The following is a 16,997-nucleotide window of genomic DNA, read 5'->3' as shown; positions in this document are numbered from 1 at the left end:
GGAGTTCGAGACCAGCCTGAGCAAGAGCGAGACCCCGTCTCTACTAAAAATAGAAAGAAATTAGCTGGACAACTAAAAATATATAGCAAAAAAATTAACCGGGCATGGTGGCGCATGCCTGTAGTCCCAGCTACTCGGGAGGCTGAGGCAGGAGGATCACTTGAGCCCAGGAGCTTGAGGTTGCTGTGATCTAGGCTGACACCACGGCATTCTAGTCCGGGCAAGAGAGTGAGACTCTATCTCAAAATAAATAAATAAATAAATAACATAACATAACATAAATAAAATAAAATAACAGAGAGAAAAGAGTCATGTTCACAATTTTAGGGACTAGGAAAAAAATATATTTTTTGCTTTTCTTTAATGTTTATAAATACAGTGAAAAACAGCTAAAAATTTATACTCAAATGTTATGTGCTAGTCTGATTTGCTCTAGTGCTTACGAAAATCAAGTCCTTTCATTGTCTAGAGATCCAGCAGCAAGAGACAAGAATAAAGGCAGTATCACAATGGTGACAAGTAGAATCCTGATTTGGACAAGCTGAGTTTAAACTGTGCCAGCACCCTCTCCTCTCCAAGCCTTTTTCATTTGTCACATGTGGATGATAACAGTACATATATTCAGTACACAGAATTCAGTACACGGAATTATTACAAGGGTACATAAGATATCTGTACATTTCAAGATCTGTAACACATATTTATTTATATTACCTATAAGATAATGTACCCAAGTACTTAGTACACTGCCTGGCTGATGGGTAAATAATACCTATTATTATAATTGCCAATATTAGAAAAGGATGAAAATGACAAATATCACCAGAACCAAAGCAAATTCTACAAGTTTGATTTTAGAAAAATATACATCATAGGTTTATATACATCCATCACATACACATTCACACATATACATTGTCGCCTACACAAGACCGCTCTGAGGTCATCTTTCCAACCACACTACAACAGAGGACCCACCTGACACACCAGAGAAGCTGTGGTGGTTTTGCCAACACCTGGAGGGCCTGAGAGTAACGCTGCTTTAAAGCTAGAGCCATCATCTTTGCCGGCAAGTTTACCAAACTTTGCTGCTAGGAAAAAAGAGGTTCCAGAGTGTTAACCTGCATCACCTAAAAGAAATTCAGGAATAGTTGTGCACAAACTTCACATGGAAAGCAGTCCTCCAATTTGATTCTAAATTTGCAGAATATTTTCTGTAAAGTATTAACAGTTTCCAGAGTATTTACTGAAATTCTACTCCCTACCTTACCCCTACCCAAAATAAGAAACTAAAACTAATTCACTTTAAAGCTCTGCATTTGAAACAATAATTTTATGAGTTTTCCTTCCTCCAAATCCACATGCTACAGAGCACGCGGCCTGGACTCTGATCCTAACTCCATCCACCTAACTCCACCTCTCGCCAGCTGGGAGCACTTCAGAAGTAAGTGACTTAACCCCTCTGTGCCTATCCCCTCCTTCTCAAAACGAGGACTACAGTAGTAAAGCGGCTGGCAGGGATGTCGTGAGGACAGAAGTGCTGAACACAGAGCCTGACGTGCCTCAGCAAGCGTTAGCAAGTATAATCAGCTACGTGGTCACAAAAAGAAATAAGGATTTGAAGATGCTGTGTCTGTAACTATCTTGCACCACTCAATACTAGAATACTCTTTCTCCCTTCACCACATCGGTACCTGGCACATAAATCATGCTCAATGCATACTCAATAACTCAGAGAGATATGGTTAAACCTCTTGCCAAGAGGGAACTGAAGACTTAAAAGAAGTCTTTTCCACACCTGGGCAACACAGTAAGACCCCGTTCTCTATAAATAAAAAAAGTAGCCAGGTATGGTGACACATGCCTGTAGTCCCGACCACTTGGGAGGCTGAGGCAGGAGCATCACTTGAGCCCAGGCGTTCAAGGCTGCTATGATGATGCCACTGAATGCCAGTTAAGACAACAGAGTGAGATCCTGTCTCTTAAAAAAAAAAAAATTTTTCTTTTTTCATTTAAAAAGTCTTCTCTAGGCACATGAAACACTTGGCCCCCCACCCCCTGCCTTTTAAGGTAGATTTTTCGGTGGTTTCAGAAAGAGAAAAAAATATAAATTTAAAAATTTTAAATTTAACCTGTATCATCACAATTTTATTATCTAACTATTATAAATAAACTGACATCATCGGCAAGGTCTAGCAACCACCCACATATTAATAACCCAGTTATCACTGTGGGGATTCACCGTGATGCTGGCTAAATTCTGCCTTTATTTGTTCTACGCCATCCCCCAGGGCTGCAGTTGAAGCTTAAGAAAACACTAACATTTGTGATCTGAAAGCTCAGTTCCACAAATACTTTGGATATTAAATCTATATTAGGCATTTCGTTTTCCATGACAAATACATAGTAAACAAGCACAGAAACTACAGAAGCACAGGCCCATCAGGGCTATAAAAAGCAAATGGCACAAGCCACTAGGGTGTTAGGCTGACTGCTCTGTGCACATGCCTCAGTCTTTATTCACACCTTTCCCTGCAGTGCCCTTGGCACTCCCAGTGGTCTTGTTCTCACATGTCTTCAGACCCTGAGATGTGTTCTCTTTCCCACCCAACTCCACCGCTTCTTCACCTGGCTGCCTCCTACTTGGTCTCCATCCTTCCCGCAGGGATGGGCACTCACATCCCCACTCGTGACCACGTGCCTCCACCCCTGCAGCTCCCTGTACTTACCCTAGAGCAGAACAATACATTTTAACGGCTGGTTCAGATATGTCTCCCCACTGCCTGGGAGCTCCTGAAAGGGACTGAGTTTTGTTCACAACAGCACCACCAGGGTCTGGTACAGCACCTGGGCTCAGACCAAGCTCTTAATAAATGCTTGCTGATGGAAGAATGAACTAACCATTAGACTTTCTCACATACGTGCAATTGAGCAATTACATGACGAAAGACACACACACACAAAAATAAGTGAGGTTCTAAAATTACCATGTTTTTTATCTTCTGAAGAACTCTCGTGCCAGTTTCGGAGCCAGCGTAGGAGTTTGTTGGCACAGCTCTGGTCTCCTTGTTGTCCAATAATGGTCTTAAGCGATGTGGGCTTATATTTATCCACCCAGAGCAAATTTTCCACTTTGTTTTCACTGCGACCATCAGCCAAATCCCTGGCCTTGCTGTCACCATTGACCTCCTCGGCCACCTGCTCCTTAAAGTCCAGGCCTCTCCTAAACACACTTGTTTCCTTTTGTATTGACTTTATGGAACTGTCCCTTTTGGGCGTCAGCTTGCTCTTTTTAGATTCTGATTCCTTTTTAGTTGGACTAATTTTTCTTTTTCCTTGGTCATTTTTTTGAGGTGTTTTCTCCAATTTGGACTTTTCTTTCTTCATCTTAAAAAGTGGTAAAGTGAGAGAAACCTGATGAGACATACAGAATTTCTATCCTGCTAACCATACTCCAGAGAGCAGTCTGAGTCAGCAGAGTGAGCCACTCAACCTGCCTCAGCCTTTTCACAACGGATCCTGCTGTTTATGTAAATCACCTCCTTCAAAACTCTAAAAATTAGCAACACACACCAAAAAGCACCCAAATGTAATTTTTAAGTGAGAGCATATTATTTTTTAAAGTAATAAGTATTCCAATTTTACTTTTAAAAAATGGAGGAAATGGTTACGAGATTTTTATTTCAAAGCTTCCTGGTTAGTTAAAGGTTAATGCCTCCACAAAAACTTGTATACAAAGGTTCACAGCAGTTATATAGATTGAAATAACCAAAACATCCATCACCTGAAGAATGGCTAAACAAAATGGGGTATAGCTATACAATGGAATATTATTCACTCATAACAAAGAGTGAGGTACTGATACATGCTACAACATAGGTGAACCTTGAAACCATTATGTTAAGTGAAAGAAACCAGACACAAAACGCCGCAAAAAAAAATGTCCCAAATAGGCAAATCCACAGAGACATAAGTAAATGCCAGGGGGCAGGTCTGGTGATGAGTGACTGCTAATGGGTACAGAGTTTCTTTTGGGGGTGATGAAAACATTCTGGCATTAGATAGTGGTGATGATTGCACATTCCTGTTAATATACTAAAACCACTGACTTACACACTTTAAAGGGGTGAATTTGATGGTATATAAATATCTCAATTTTTTAAAAAGTTAGTGCCTCTTTACCATTGGATGCTAAAATTAGTGGATGAATATTTGAGGAGAAACAGGATATTAAAATAGTCTTAAAAGTATCTCCCCAAGATAGTTACCAACTAGAAAGGGGAAAATAGTCACATTACCAGTAGGAACCTAGCAGACATCATCTTAACAAAATAACCAAGGTTATCATCACCAATAATAAAACGTATTGACATTATGTACAATTTATATGATGTACTAAGAAGGATACACTATCACTTCTGTGGTGTTCTTGCCAAAAATGTATAACCTCAATCTAGTCATGAAAAAATATCACAGAACCAAATAGAGACATTCTACAAAACTGACTGGTACTCATCAAGAATATCAAGGTCATAGAAGACAAGGAAAGACTGAATAACTATTATAGACTGGAGCAGACTAAGAAGACACAGCAACTAAATGCAGTGTGGGATCCTGGAACAGAAAAAGAACAACAGGGGAAAATGTGAAGTTCAAATAATATGTGTAGTTTGGTTAACGATATGGTAGTGTTGTTAATTTCCTGGTTTTTATAACTATGCTACAGTATGTAATCCAAATCGTTCCCTAGGATTTCTCTAACTGGAATAAACTGAGTGGGCCATACTGCCACCTGTGTGACTGGGAACATTAATTTGGGATGCTGGCACTCCTGTGCCCTGCATGTAGAAAAGGCTGTTACATAGTAAAAGGATGCTAACACTATGAAAAACAGAAAGACAGAAACCGAAAGGGTCCTCAAAGCACGGCAATCTCTGGATCCAATAGTTCCCAGACTAGACCCACCCTGCCCATAGTTTAGTTATGTGAGCCGACATTTTTCCCTTTTGCTAAAGCTAACGTAGGACAAGTTTCTGTCATGACTGAAAAAGTCCTAATATAGTCCTAATTGAAATGAATTTATCATGCTGATACCTGTTAACATATCCTTTAAGGAACTCTTAAACAATAACTTTTACATGAAGTCAACACAAGAATATGGAAAATAGGCCGGGGTTGGTAGCTCATGCCTATAATCCTAGTACTTTGGGAGGCCAAGGCGAGAGAATCGATTGAGGCCAGGAATTAAAGACCAGCCTGAGCAACATAGTGAGACCCTGACTCTACAAAAAAACAGAAAATTAGCTGGGTATGGTGGCGCACCCCTGTAGTCCCAGCTACTTGGGAGGCTGAAGTGGGAGGATCACTTGAGCCCAGAAGTTTTGGGTTGCAGTGAGCTACTATAATGACGCCACTGTACTCTAGCCCAGGCAACTGAATGAAACCGTCTCAAGGGAAGAAAAAAAGATATGGAGAATAAGGAAAGTTTAATAAGTAAATATGTTATATGAAATACACCATCCTCTTTCTTTATATTCCTTTGCAAAATGTAAGGAAATACACCAAAGTAGACATCCTGAAGCAGAGTCCTTCAGCTCAAAGAGAAATAAGGTAGTCTGTGGTAAAAAGGGAGGTTAATCTTTCAGCCAACTGGCCTATATCCACCCAAGATAAGTCTCTATAAAATAGAAAAGTTTCTCTACACCAACTTAAATAAATCAAGTTCTTCTTTTTTTTTTTTTTTTTAACAGACAGGGTCTTGCTCTGTCGTCGAGGCTGGAGTGCAGTGGTGCGATCATAGCTCACTGCAACCTCAAACTCCTGGCCTGAAGCAATCCTCCTGGCTCAGCCTCCCAAGTAGCTAGGACTACAGGTGCATGCCACCATACCCAGCTAATTTTTCAAAACTTTTTGGAGAGATGGGGTCTGGCTTGTTGCCCAGGCTGGTCTTGAACTCCTGGCCTCAAGCAATCCTCCTCCGTTGGTCTCCCAAAGTGCTGGGATTATAGACATGACCCACCACTTCTGACCTAAATCAAGTGCATTTTATACAAACCTCAGCTTCAACTGCTATTTCATACTTGGACTTCTTGCCTGGCATAGTTCGAATCAGATTTAATAGGCCATCTTCATCGATAATTTTTGTCCCCAAGGCTGCTGCCTGTTGATTAAAAATGCAAATCATCAAAACTGCATCCTAACAATTCCTTTCTGTTAAAAAAAAAAAAAAATGATTCTAGGGCCTATTAGTAGGTGAAAAAAAAACACACACATTTTTAAATTAGATAGCACTGGAATAAAAAAAAAACAAACCCAAACATTCATTGAAAAGCACCATTAAAAAGAAGTAAATAAAAGATATACTTCCTAAGAGTGGTGAAGTGTCACATTACTATTTTTGTGGACTGCTATACCTTTCCTCCCCTAGAAATGGGCAAAGCCACTAGGCCTTAAGTACAGCTCTGCACACCCTCTCCCATGTTTGACTCATACAGCAGACATTTCCTACCACCTTCTTCCCTGCTAACAGAACTCCAATGTGTCCATCTGTAAGTGATGGGTGGCAACTGGTCTAAGGCGCTCAGAAAGTCCTGATCCTCCCGCAACCTCCCCTGCAGCTCTGAATGGCCATGTGACACCTCTGGCCAATGAGACTTAAGTAGAATTCTACAAGAGGTGTTTCTAAGAGAACTCCAGTCAGGCCAGTCACAGCTATTATGACATCTTGCCCCTGTACCCTTTTTCCTGCCTTGAATGAGACTTAAATGCCTAGAGTGGCAGCTACCTTGTAGCCACAAGGCAACATGCAAAAGGACAAAAGCTAACGCAATAAGGATAACAGAGGTGAAGGCTGGAGAGCTAGCCTAGCTCCATTATTGAGCTATGAACCATCCCCAGCAACTGCCCACCTCTGGAATTCTTGTTAGATGAAGAAAATAAGCAGGTATTTGTTTAAACCACTCTTAGCTGGGTATTCTGTTACTTGGAGCTAAACATAATCCTAACCAACAGACCTCTGACTCTTAAGAGCTTCTAAAAAGAAAAAACTTAAGTATACAGTGTCATATACAGAATACTTAGGACTAGAAAAATAGACAACTGCATTTGTTTCTATCTTCCAAAAAAAAAAAAAGATTTAAACTAGAATACACTAAGAAAAGTCAAGTAAACTGGAACTGCGCCTTCAACTGGACGACCAAAACCCCGGGGCTGAAGCCAACACCACTTCTGTGGAGAAGAAATAACGTGGGGAAGAAATTGCTTTTCCATGTTTTTCTTAGCTCTGTGGAAAGGACAATGCCACAGCCACATCAGGGGCATGCCGAGGCAAGCAGGTGCCACCACGCTGAGAGCACGGCAGGACCCACCTTGTCACTCTTGGACTGTCCACTATCGCGGCCCATGACAAGGTAGTTTGTTTTCTTGCTGACATTTCCTGTTACTTTTCCCCCATAACGTTCAATTAGAGACTTGGCTTCATCTCGCTCAATGGATTCCAGCACGCCTGTGATTACAAATGTGAGGCCTTCCAGGCAATTTTCAGCTCCCTAAAAACCGAAATGTTCAAGCAGAGAGGAAATTACATAGTAGCTTTCCAAAGAAATATTTGACATCAAAATTGCAGAAAGCTGATTTTTCTCATTTGACATCATAAATAACCTCAGCACAAAAAGTTTGCTGGATAGTTACGGCCAATAAGCAGAACCTGAGATTAAATCCTGAGAAATTCTTACGTTGCTAACATTTAATAAACTTATAAAATGAGCAACAAAAAGCATATAGCCAATATTGTTAGCAAAGCTCATTAAAATTGCCTGTTCATGCTATTTTCCATTATGCTTTTTATATTTAAACTGCTAGTTAACTTGCATAACTTTAAGTTAACAACCAAAGGCACCTATAGAAACTCTTGCCATTAAAGTCTTGATTCTAAGAGGATTAGCAAGTTTGAGCTCTTGTCCTCCTCTCTGCTGATTATTCTCTGATAGGAAATCTAACAACCTGCTAGCTAATAATTTAAAGGCAAGATATTATCCCCCGATCAGAAATATAACTCTGATAATACAAGAGACACTGGCCAGAAAGTGAATGGAGCAGACGTTCAACCTTAATTGGAATTATACACAGACTTTTTTGTCTTTGCAATGGTTTGATAAAATTATACAACGAAGCAAAATGAAAATAAAAATTATATATGATATCCCAAGTTACTCATTACTCTTTGAATCAAGAACTGAAATCAACACAGACTTAAAACAGGCTTGAAAAGCAGCAGCTAAATAAAATTCAAAGATTGACCCAACACAAGTTCAATCCCTCACCATCTAGGTGAAGAATTTTTCTTGGAAGACAAAAAGAAATAACTATGAATCTGCTTGAGAAGAGAAGGTTTCACCAACATCATCTCGAGGTCACTTCAGGCTCTGCAGTTCTCCGATTGAAATGATCTACAGTAACATTACAAGTACTTAAATTCTTCTCAACAAATTCAAAGTAACCCTGGAAAACTACACACTCAAGCCCCCATATCTCACAACCCGATCATCTACTATCTCCCAAATTATCACCCACCATGACTGAGTATCTTTTCACTTCCCCTATCTCAGCACTTCCAGCCTCACTACCCACTCTACATCCCATTAATAGAACTTCCCCACAGCACTTACTCCAAGAGCAGCAAACTACCCAACATCCTCAACCTCTTCTCCAATATTCCCACCACAGCCTTGCCTTCACTGAAACTGGGCTGTCCCGTAAGGACACCACTTTGCCTGAAGTCCTCTCAACTAGAACTTGTTCAGTCTTTCACACACATGCACAAGCAGCAAGGGTGGCATCTTCCTCTGCCTCCTATAAGACGACCCATGAGCCCCCTGCAGTTCATCACCTCCCCCACATCCCCCACCCCGTCCCAGCTCCACCATCCTCTCCCTCTCTTTGTTAGGGGAACTACTAATCTCCATATGCAGTTATGTATACCAAGCAAACTAAAAATAAAATTAGTTTATACATTGTACATGTATCCCCTCCCCTCTCACCTTCTCAGAAATTTCATACTACATTTGATTATCCTTCTCTGTCTGGTACATCTTCAATCTCTCGCTTTCTGCTAGGATCTATCCCATCAGCAAAAGGCATACTTTAAGTATCTTCTACCATTAAAATACCCACATTTTGCCCCCAAATCCCACCTTCTACTTCTAGTTAGAAGTCCTCTCTCTTGTCCCCTTCACACCCAAACTTATCAAAAATATTACCTACTTCTACTGTCTCCATTTCGTCTATTCACACTCACTCTTCGACCCACTTCCACCAAGCTCTGCCTCCACCACTCTATTTAAACTGCTCTTGCTAAGGTCACTAAGGAGCATTATTCATGTTACTAAATGCAATGGAGGCTGGGGGCACAGCATCTCATGCCTGTAATCCCAGGGCTTTGGGAAGCCAAGGTGGAAGGATCACTTGAGGTCTGGAGTTTGAGACCAGCCTGGACAACATAGCAAGACGCAGTCTCTAAAAAAAAATGAGCTGGACATGGTAGTGCACGCCTGTACTCCTAGCTACTCAGGAGGCTGGGGAGGAAAGATCACTTGAGCTGAAGAGTTCAAGACTGCACTGAGCTCTGATCATGTCACTGCACCCAGCCTAGGGCAACAGAGCAGGACTCTGTCTCAAAAAAAAAATTTAATTGAATTAAATTTACATTTAAATTAAAAATAAATACAATGGGCAATTTTCTGTCTCCCCTTACCTGGAATCTTAACAGCATGACAAACTTAACCAATCATTTTAAAAATGTTCTCCCTGGCTGGGCACGGTGGCTCACTCCTGTAATCCTAGCACTCTGGGAGGCCGAGGCGGATTGTTTGAGCTCAGGAGTTCGAGACCAGCCTGAGCAAGAGTGAGACCCTGTCTCTACTAAAAAAATAAAAAGAAATTATCTGGACAACTAAAAATATATATAAAAAATTAGCCAGGCATGGTGGCGCATGCCTGTAGTCCCAGCTACTCGGGAGGCTGAGGCAGAAGGATCGCTTGAGCCCAGGAGTGTGATGTTGCTGTGAGCTGGGCTAACACCACGGCACTCACTCTAGCCAGGGCAACACAGTGAGACTTTGTCTCAAAAAAAAAAAAATGTTCTCCCTTCCCTTTGCTTCTGTGATAACAACTTTATCAGACTTCTCCCCCACATTGTGGCTGCTGCTTCTCAGTCTCCTTTTGGTTTTCATCCACCTCTACTTCACAAAGAAGCAGGGGCCAACAACCTCTTCTCTTCTCATTCTGTACTGGTTTGCCGAAAGCTATGAATCCCTTCGAATATTATCTATGTACCAATAATGCCCAAACTTTTACATGCAGTCTTGACCTCTGTTCTGGGCTCCAAGCCCACATATCTACTTGTCCACTCAGCATCTCCACACGGACATCTCACTTACACAAAAATACAAACAAGCGCACAGCAAGGCCCACGACAAACTCATCACCGTCTTCTCAGACCCACTCTGCCCCCGATGGCATCAGCCTGGCTGGCTCAGGCCCACAACCAGGAGATCATCCCTGACACTCCTTCTCTCTCACTCCCCACTTGCCGTTATCGCGGAGCCCTGTAAGACAGCACCTCTTCTGCTGAAACCACTTCACTTTCCAGCACTCCCACTGCTCCTCCAGACAAGTCCCTGTCACCGATCTGTCTGCGTATCATCCCTCCCCACAACCACTGCGCCCTGCACTCGGCAGCCAGGGAGATCTTTCACACAGGCGAATCTGGTCACGTTACTCCCCCACTTAAAATCATTCTCTTAGACAAAGTCCTAAACATGCCCTGCAAGATGTGGCCCCATTAACCTCTTCAGCCACTCTCGTCCCTTGCTCACTGTGCTCCAACTACACTGCTTTCTTTCAGCGGCTCAAACATGCCATGCAAGATCCCTTCCCACTCAGGGACACCACACGTCCTAGTCCCCCGGCCCAGATCATCGTGCCAGCACAACCCCTACCCTGCACTCCAGGCGAATTCCTTTCATTCTTCGAGTCTCCATTTACATATCACTTATTCTACACATCACATCCAGGGTCAGTTTCCTCTGTTATACTCTCTAAAGGCATCCTAGATTTTTCCTTCATGGCACATATCATGATTACAATGAAATAATAATCTATTTAATGTCTCTTTTCTTAGACTGTAAGTCCCATGCAGGCAAAAAGCATTAGTCTTGTCACTGGCATATTCTCAAAGCCAAGCCCTTCTAGGGCCACTTGTTATTTAAAGGAAAATTTCTCTGAGTATGAAACAGAAATTCATAATGAACATCCCTAATTCACGAAAATGGTGACAGGTTTTTTCTGTTTATTTTTCCCCCAATTGAAAGTCTCTCATGATGTTATTAACTTTTAATTATTAATTCTCTGCTGCTGTAAGCACAGTGAATACATACACGGAGCTACCCAAGGCAGAGGCCCTTACAGACTGGCATGCCCTCTCAGGACTCTTACCTTTGGTATTTCTTTGGAGCCCAGAGCTTTGGGACCTTCCCGATTTAAGTAGCTTCGATAAGCTTGATAATTACTACGTTTCTTTTCAGAATCTTCAGGACTTACAGACTTTGGGGAGAAAGAAAGAAAATTGAACAAAGTCATGCAAAATACATATCTAGAAATAAACATTAAGTCACTCCTGTGTTTGGTTCTAAAATTAACAGTTTTAGCTATACAGGTACTCCTCAACTTACAGATGCCTGACTTACAAACATCCTGCATCAATCCTTCTCAAAACTCTCTATTCTCCTAAAGGCACATACCTTAGGGCAGATTAGGGGTATAAGCCAAGATGCCAGCTCCAAGCAAAGAAATGGAAAGAGTGTTTAGAGAGATTCATGTAAATTTTAAATTCTACTCCATGATATATCCAAGTTTATTTTAACAGAAAAATAAATTTTCCCCTAAGTAAATTTAATCACCCAAAACCATATCCTATGTTAATCCTATGGTCTCACATACCCCTAAAACACTGCCCTGTATCACTAGGGATATAAGCACTCCAGTCGGAGAATCACGGGCTTCATGTAAACAGCCAGCTCAGAGAAGGAGCCCCACATTCTAGATGCTAGCACTCTCCCTTCTGTGTTTAATCTCTCCCATTCAGTTTCTCCCAGGGAATTTTACCATGGGTATATATGTCAGAAAATCGTGGCAAAATTTTTCAAATTATATATCCCTGGACCCACATCCAAATTTCTGATTCAGAGATAATGGGATATGGCCAGAACAGGTATATTTAAGTGAAAAAACATTCTAGATAATTCTGATTTAAGAATAGCTACAAGATGGTCTCTGTTGTTTTTTCTACCTCCTGTTTTACATTATTTTTAACTTGTAAGTAACTGCAAATCCCTTCAAGAATAGGCAAAATACTTCTCTATAAAATAATTTCACCAACAGAATAATTAAGCTGGTTTGGTTATGAGTTAAATAAGCCATTATGGACTGGTCCTAGAATCCAACCCTACTTTTCAACAATGGCTCTCAAACGTTGGTGTGCCTTATAATATCGTATAAGGAGCTGATTACAATGCAGCTGCCCACACCGCATGTCCTGGGAAACCATGATTTTAACAGGCTTCACCAGAGAGTTTAATGCATATACCAACACGAGGAAATGATTCATTTATAACATTAATTCTATGAAAAAAAATCTGAATTATAAACTTATAAAATAACTTTGAAGCACACCCATTTATGAAGTCTGAATTATTTGACTGAGACCAAATGAATTATTAATAAATTGACTTTGATGTTCCCAAAACTGCTTAAGCAAAAGTTCTAAGTTATTGCTGTTCCAACTTTTAAAAACACAGTGAAGAGTAATGGTATCATTTAAAGATTTCCTTTTTTCGTAAACATAGCTTCTGTGAACTGAACATGTTTAGTGTGCCTGAAGAAAAACATTCACCTACCAGATAAGCATTTAGTGAAGAAAAATCTGAGACCAAAAAGTTAATTGTTCCTTTAAGCATATTTATGAGCACTGCCCACAAACAAAAGCATTTTGAAATCATCACCATTTCACTGTTCTGCACTAAAAAATAATGGTGATGAGCAGTTAAAATAAATGATATTCTACTTTTAATTCTAAGTGCCTAAGAGGCATGAAGGAATAGTGGTTTCTCATTATGAATCTCAAGTGATTCCAAACTGGAGATTCAGAGAGGCCACTGGTTTCTCAAACACATTTGAAAAAAAGAAAACTTTTGAAAAGCATCAATTATTTCATCATTTTTTTTCCTATGAAAATGATTTCAGTATGTCAACATTGTTATACAAGAGCAAAAAGGTATCAATTCAGAACAAATCCAAGTAACAGTAATTTTAATAATAATAGCTAAAAGTTCTATAGCACTTATTAGGTCCCAGGCACTGTTCTCAGTGGTTTTACATATTAACTCACTGGTACTATTATTAGCCCTATTTTACAAATGAGGAAACCAAAGCACAGAGAGGGGACATCATCAGACCAAGGTCACACACCTCCTCAGTGGCAGGGCTAGGATTTGAAAGTTGCTCCAGAGTCAGTGCGTGGAGTGACAATGCTATACTACTATTAATATTTTTGTCTTCACAAGACCTGAGTTCAAGGCTGGCCCTGCCACTCACTGGCTGGGTGATCTTGGAATAGTTAAATTCTTTCATCATCTTTAAAAGTTGAATAATAAAAGTAAATATTCACGGTTGTTGTGAAGATTACATGAGACACCACATGTAAAGTATTAGCACAATATCTGATACACAGTTATAATAAACATTGGCTAATTTAGCTATATTAGTAATCTATACTCTGCAATAGCTTCTAAATTTAAAATGATATCTTAAAAGTACTCTAATGACTTATGGAGTTGGAACTAAAACTTGAAAACAAACTCAGATCAACACACAGCCCCAAAATATATACAGTAGTGCCCCCTATCCACAGAGGATAACATTCCAAGGCCCCAGTAGATGTCAAAAACCACAGATGGCACTGAATGAACTCTATATATACTTACGCATACTATGTTTTTTCAATCTGATCACCGAGCCAGCCATTAAGCAACTTAACGGGTAGCATATATAACGTGGATACTCTGGACAAAGGGATGATTCACATCCTGAGTAGCGAGAGATTTCATGATGCTACTCAGAATGGTGCACAATTTAAAGCTTATTATTTCTGGAATTTTCCAAATAATATTTTCAGATCACGATTGACCATCAGTAACTGAAACCTTGGAAGGCAAAACCACAGATAAGAGGGACTACTGTACTTCTTAGAAAGCTCCTACCTCTTTTTTAGCTGGAGAACTTTTGGTCTTCTTCGGAGTTTTTGTCTCTCCTTTCAATTCAATGGCATTTTCTTTTCTTTTTAAGGTTGCAGGCTCTGTTTCTTTATAAGAGCTCTCTTTTTTTTTCGTAAGTACCAACTTAGAACTGGCTTTTGGAGAAAAGGATTCTCCTATTTTGTGAGCTGATGGTTTAGAATGTTGCTGAGATTCTTTTAAACTTTCACATTTAGTTTGCTTCTTAGGACTGTAGCTTTTTCTTTCATCTGAAAATAGTTCTGTTCTTACTAGGAAGAAAGAGAAGATCATGATTGTTGTTTTTGGAAAATGACACCCTATATCAACATTTTTTTTTTTTCATTTTTCAACTGAGTAGTCCTAGTAACACAATATATCATATGGTGATTTCAAAAATCAATATTTTAATTCTTCAGCTTATACAGCACATTTATTTTTAAAAATTAAACATATCTATACTACTTATTTTGGTATAACCGGTTCAAATTAAGAGATCTTTTTACATATATTGTAAACTATACCTATAGATATGGACTTCATTCCAGAGATATATGCTGAAATTTACAGAAGTTACTCACTAGAGTATGTCACATGAAAATTTTGTATTTGAAATATAGCATAAAGACCCAATATCCTGAGGTGTCAAGACCATCTGTTTATAGTAAACTTATAAACAGATCTATTTACAGGATGAAAACCATCTATATTAGCAGGTGGTTTGATACCAGGACCACTAAAGAATAAAACCTACAGACAATCAGTAGAAGAGTTCCAGATGATCTGGCCAGCTATGAGTCAACTCTATGAAAACTATCCATAACATGAAAAGCTCAAAACATCTAGTTCTTTGTTTTCATATGTTGAAGTCTACACGATGCATTAGACTTGGAAATTAACAAGAAGCCAAGAAGTGTTAGTACATTTCTCACAACAATCTCAGAGCAGATGGGCATTCTGCACTAGCTAGTATCCAAACAGCTCTCAAAATACATAAGTAGAACATGCTCTAATACTCCTATGAAATAATGTTACCTAACAATTATTAAACAGAATGTTTAAACAAGGTTCTTATGAATTTTATTCTATAAAGACAAGTGCTCCATCTTACTTTTTTCTGCTAGTATTACCTGTGTGAGGAAATGTATGTTTTTCTGCTTTACTTAAATTGCCTTGGACAGATGAAAACGTTTTTCCCTCTTCTGTGTTCTTTCGAGCCTAAACAAATTTTAAAAGTGTCAAATGTGACAAATAAAAGAAAAATTATTTCCACAAAATCTGTTGTTAAAATCAATTAAAGTTTTAACTTTAAGGATCACCTTCCAAACTAGCAGGACACTACAATATATTGTCATTTATTCATCCACAAAATTTCCACAGCAAATGAAGCATGTTTTATTACTTCATTTTACAGGTGAAGAAACAAATGAAAGGGTATAAAAACAATCTATAAAAAATTATCCCAGTTCATCCCAAACTGTGAATCTGGAAGTAGAAGCCTTATTTCTGCTTGTTTCATCTCAACTTTCAAATTATTAGTATTATACAGTTAAAAACCAAAATCTAAACTAAAACGACTAAAATGAAAACAGACTAAAGCTCAAAAGGAAAATAAGAGAGCACTTTTTCAAAAGAGAAAAAAAGTATCTATTTTCTCCACTGTTCCCTCAAAATTCCACTGTCTAAAAAGGTCACAAATCAGGGCATTTATATTTTTAAAATAATTATAATTTGAGTTTCTTTAAAAAGAGTGAGTGTTTAAAAATGACAACGTCCCCTCCTCTCTCTACTGTCTTACACCTGCCTGCTTAGTCTTAGCTCCTGACAGTATCTAAGTTTACAACTCCTTGCTTTAAAGGAAAGTAAAATCTTCTAAAATAGTCAGATATTGCTGGGCATGGTGGCTTACACCTGTAATCCCAGAACTTTGGGAGGCTGAGGTGAGAGGATCACTTGAGGCCAGGAGTTCAAGACTAGCCTGGGCAACACAGCGAGACCCCCATCTCCACAAAAAAAAAAAAGAAAAAATTAAAAAAAATTAGCAGGGTGTGGTGGCATGTGCCTGTAATCCTAGCTAATTGGGAAGCTGAGGCAGGTGGATTGCTTGAGCCCAGGAGTTCCAGGTAACAGTGAGCTATGACTGAGCCATTGCACTCGAGAATAAGACGCTGTCTCTAAAAAATAAAATAAAATAGTCAGATATTTATACTGACAATTATATTAACAGAAATGTGACTTATTAGAAATAATGCTAATTTATTAGAGATCGAGTGTTTAAAAAAAATTCATGGTACTTTTACAGATTTCCAAAAATACACTCATTATTACTTGAGACTGTCCTGATATAATATAGATCTTAAAGTTAGCTAATTAGAAATAGCAAAATTGTGCTTCCTGAAAAGACAGTAATCAATATTAATGTTATTAAACTTGTGTTCAAGAGGAATTTTTATAAGCATTAGTGTCTGAACAAGTACATAAGAACCCTTGTGATAAACAGTAAGGAAAATGGGCCAGGCGCAGTGGCTCGCGCCTGTAATCCTAGCTCTCTGGGAGGCCAAGGCGGGCGGATTGTTTGAGCTCAGGAGTTCAAAACCAGTCTGAGCAAGAGCGAGACGCCATCTCTACTAAAATTAGAAAGAAATTAATTGGACAACTAAAAATATATAG

General features: G+C 39.3%; 1 protein-coding gene across 1 annotated transcript in view; it reads right to left on the bottom strand.

The window, feature by feature from the left end:
• Positions 1–16,997, bottom strand: part of RFC1 (replication factor C (activator 1) 1, 145kDa) — an 82,799-nt gene that overhangs the window by 29,241 nt on the left and 36,561 nt on the right. The window contains 7 exon segments of the mRNA XM_012644470.1: positions 979–1,091; positions 2,988–3,387; positions 6,056–6,160; positions 7,368–7,547; positions 11,494–11,601; positions 14,316–14,599; positions 15,458–15,545. Of these exon segments, the coding sequence (XP_012499924.1) occupies positions 979–1,091; positions 2,988–3,387; positions 6,056–6,160; positions 7,368–7,547; positions 11,494–11,601; positions 14,316–14,599; positions 15,458–15,545 (1,278 nt within the window).

This window comes from Propithecus coquereli, unplaced genomic scaffold, assembly GCF_000956105.1.
Source record: "Propithecus coquereli isolate 6110/MARCELLA unplaced genomic scaffold, Pcoq_1.0 Scaffold213, whole genome shotgun sequence".
Lineage (NCBI taxonomy): Eukaryota > Metazoa > Chordata > Mammalia > Primates > Indriidae > Propithecus > Propithecus coquereli.
The sequence above is the reverse complement of the archived record's forward strand: the minus strand, read 5'-3'. Positions and strand labels throughout refer to the sequence as shown.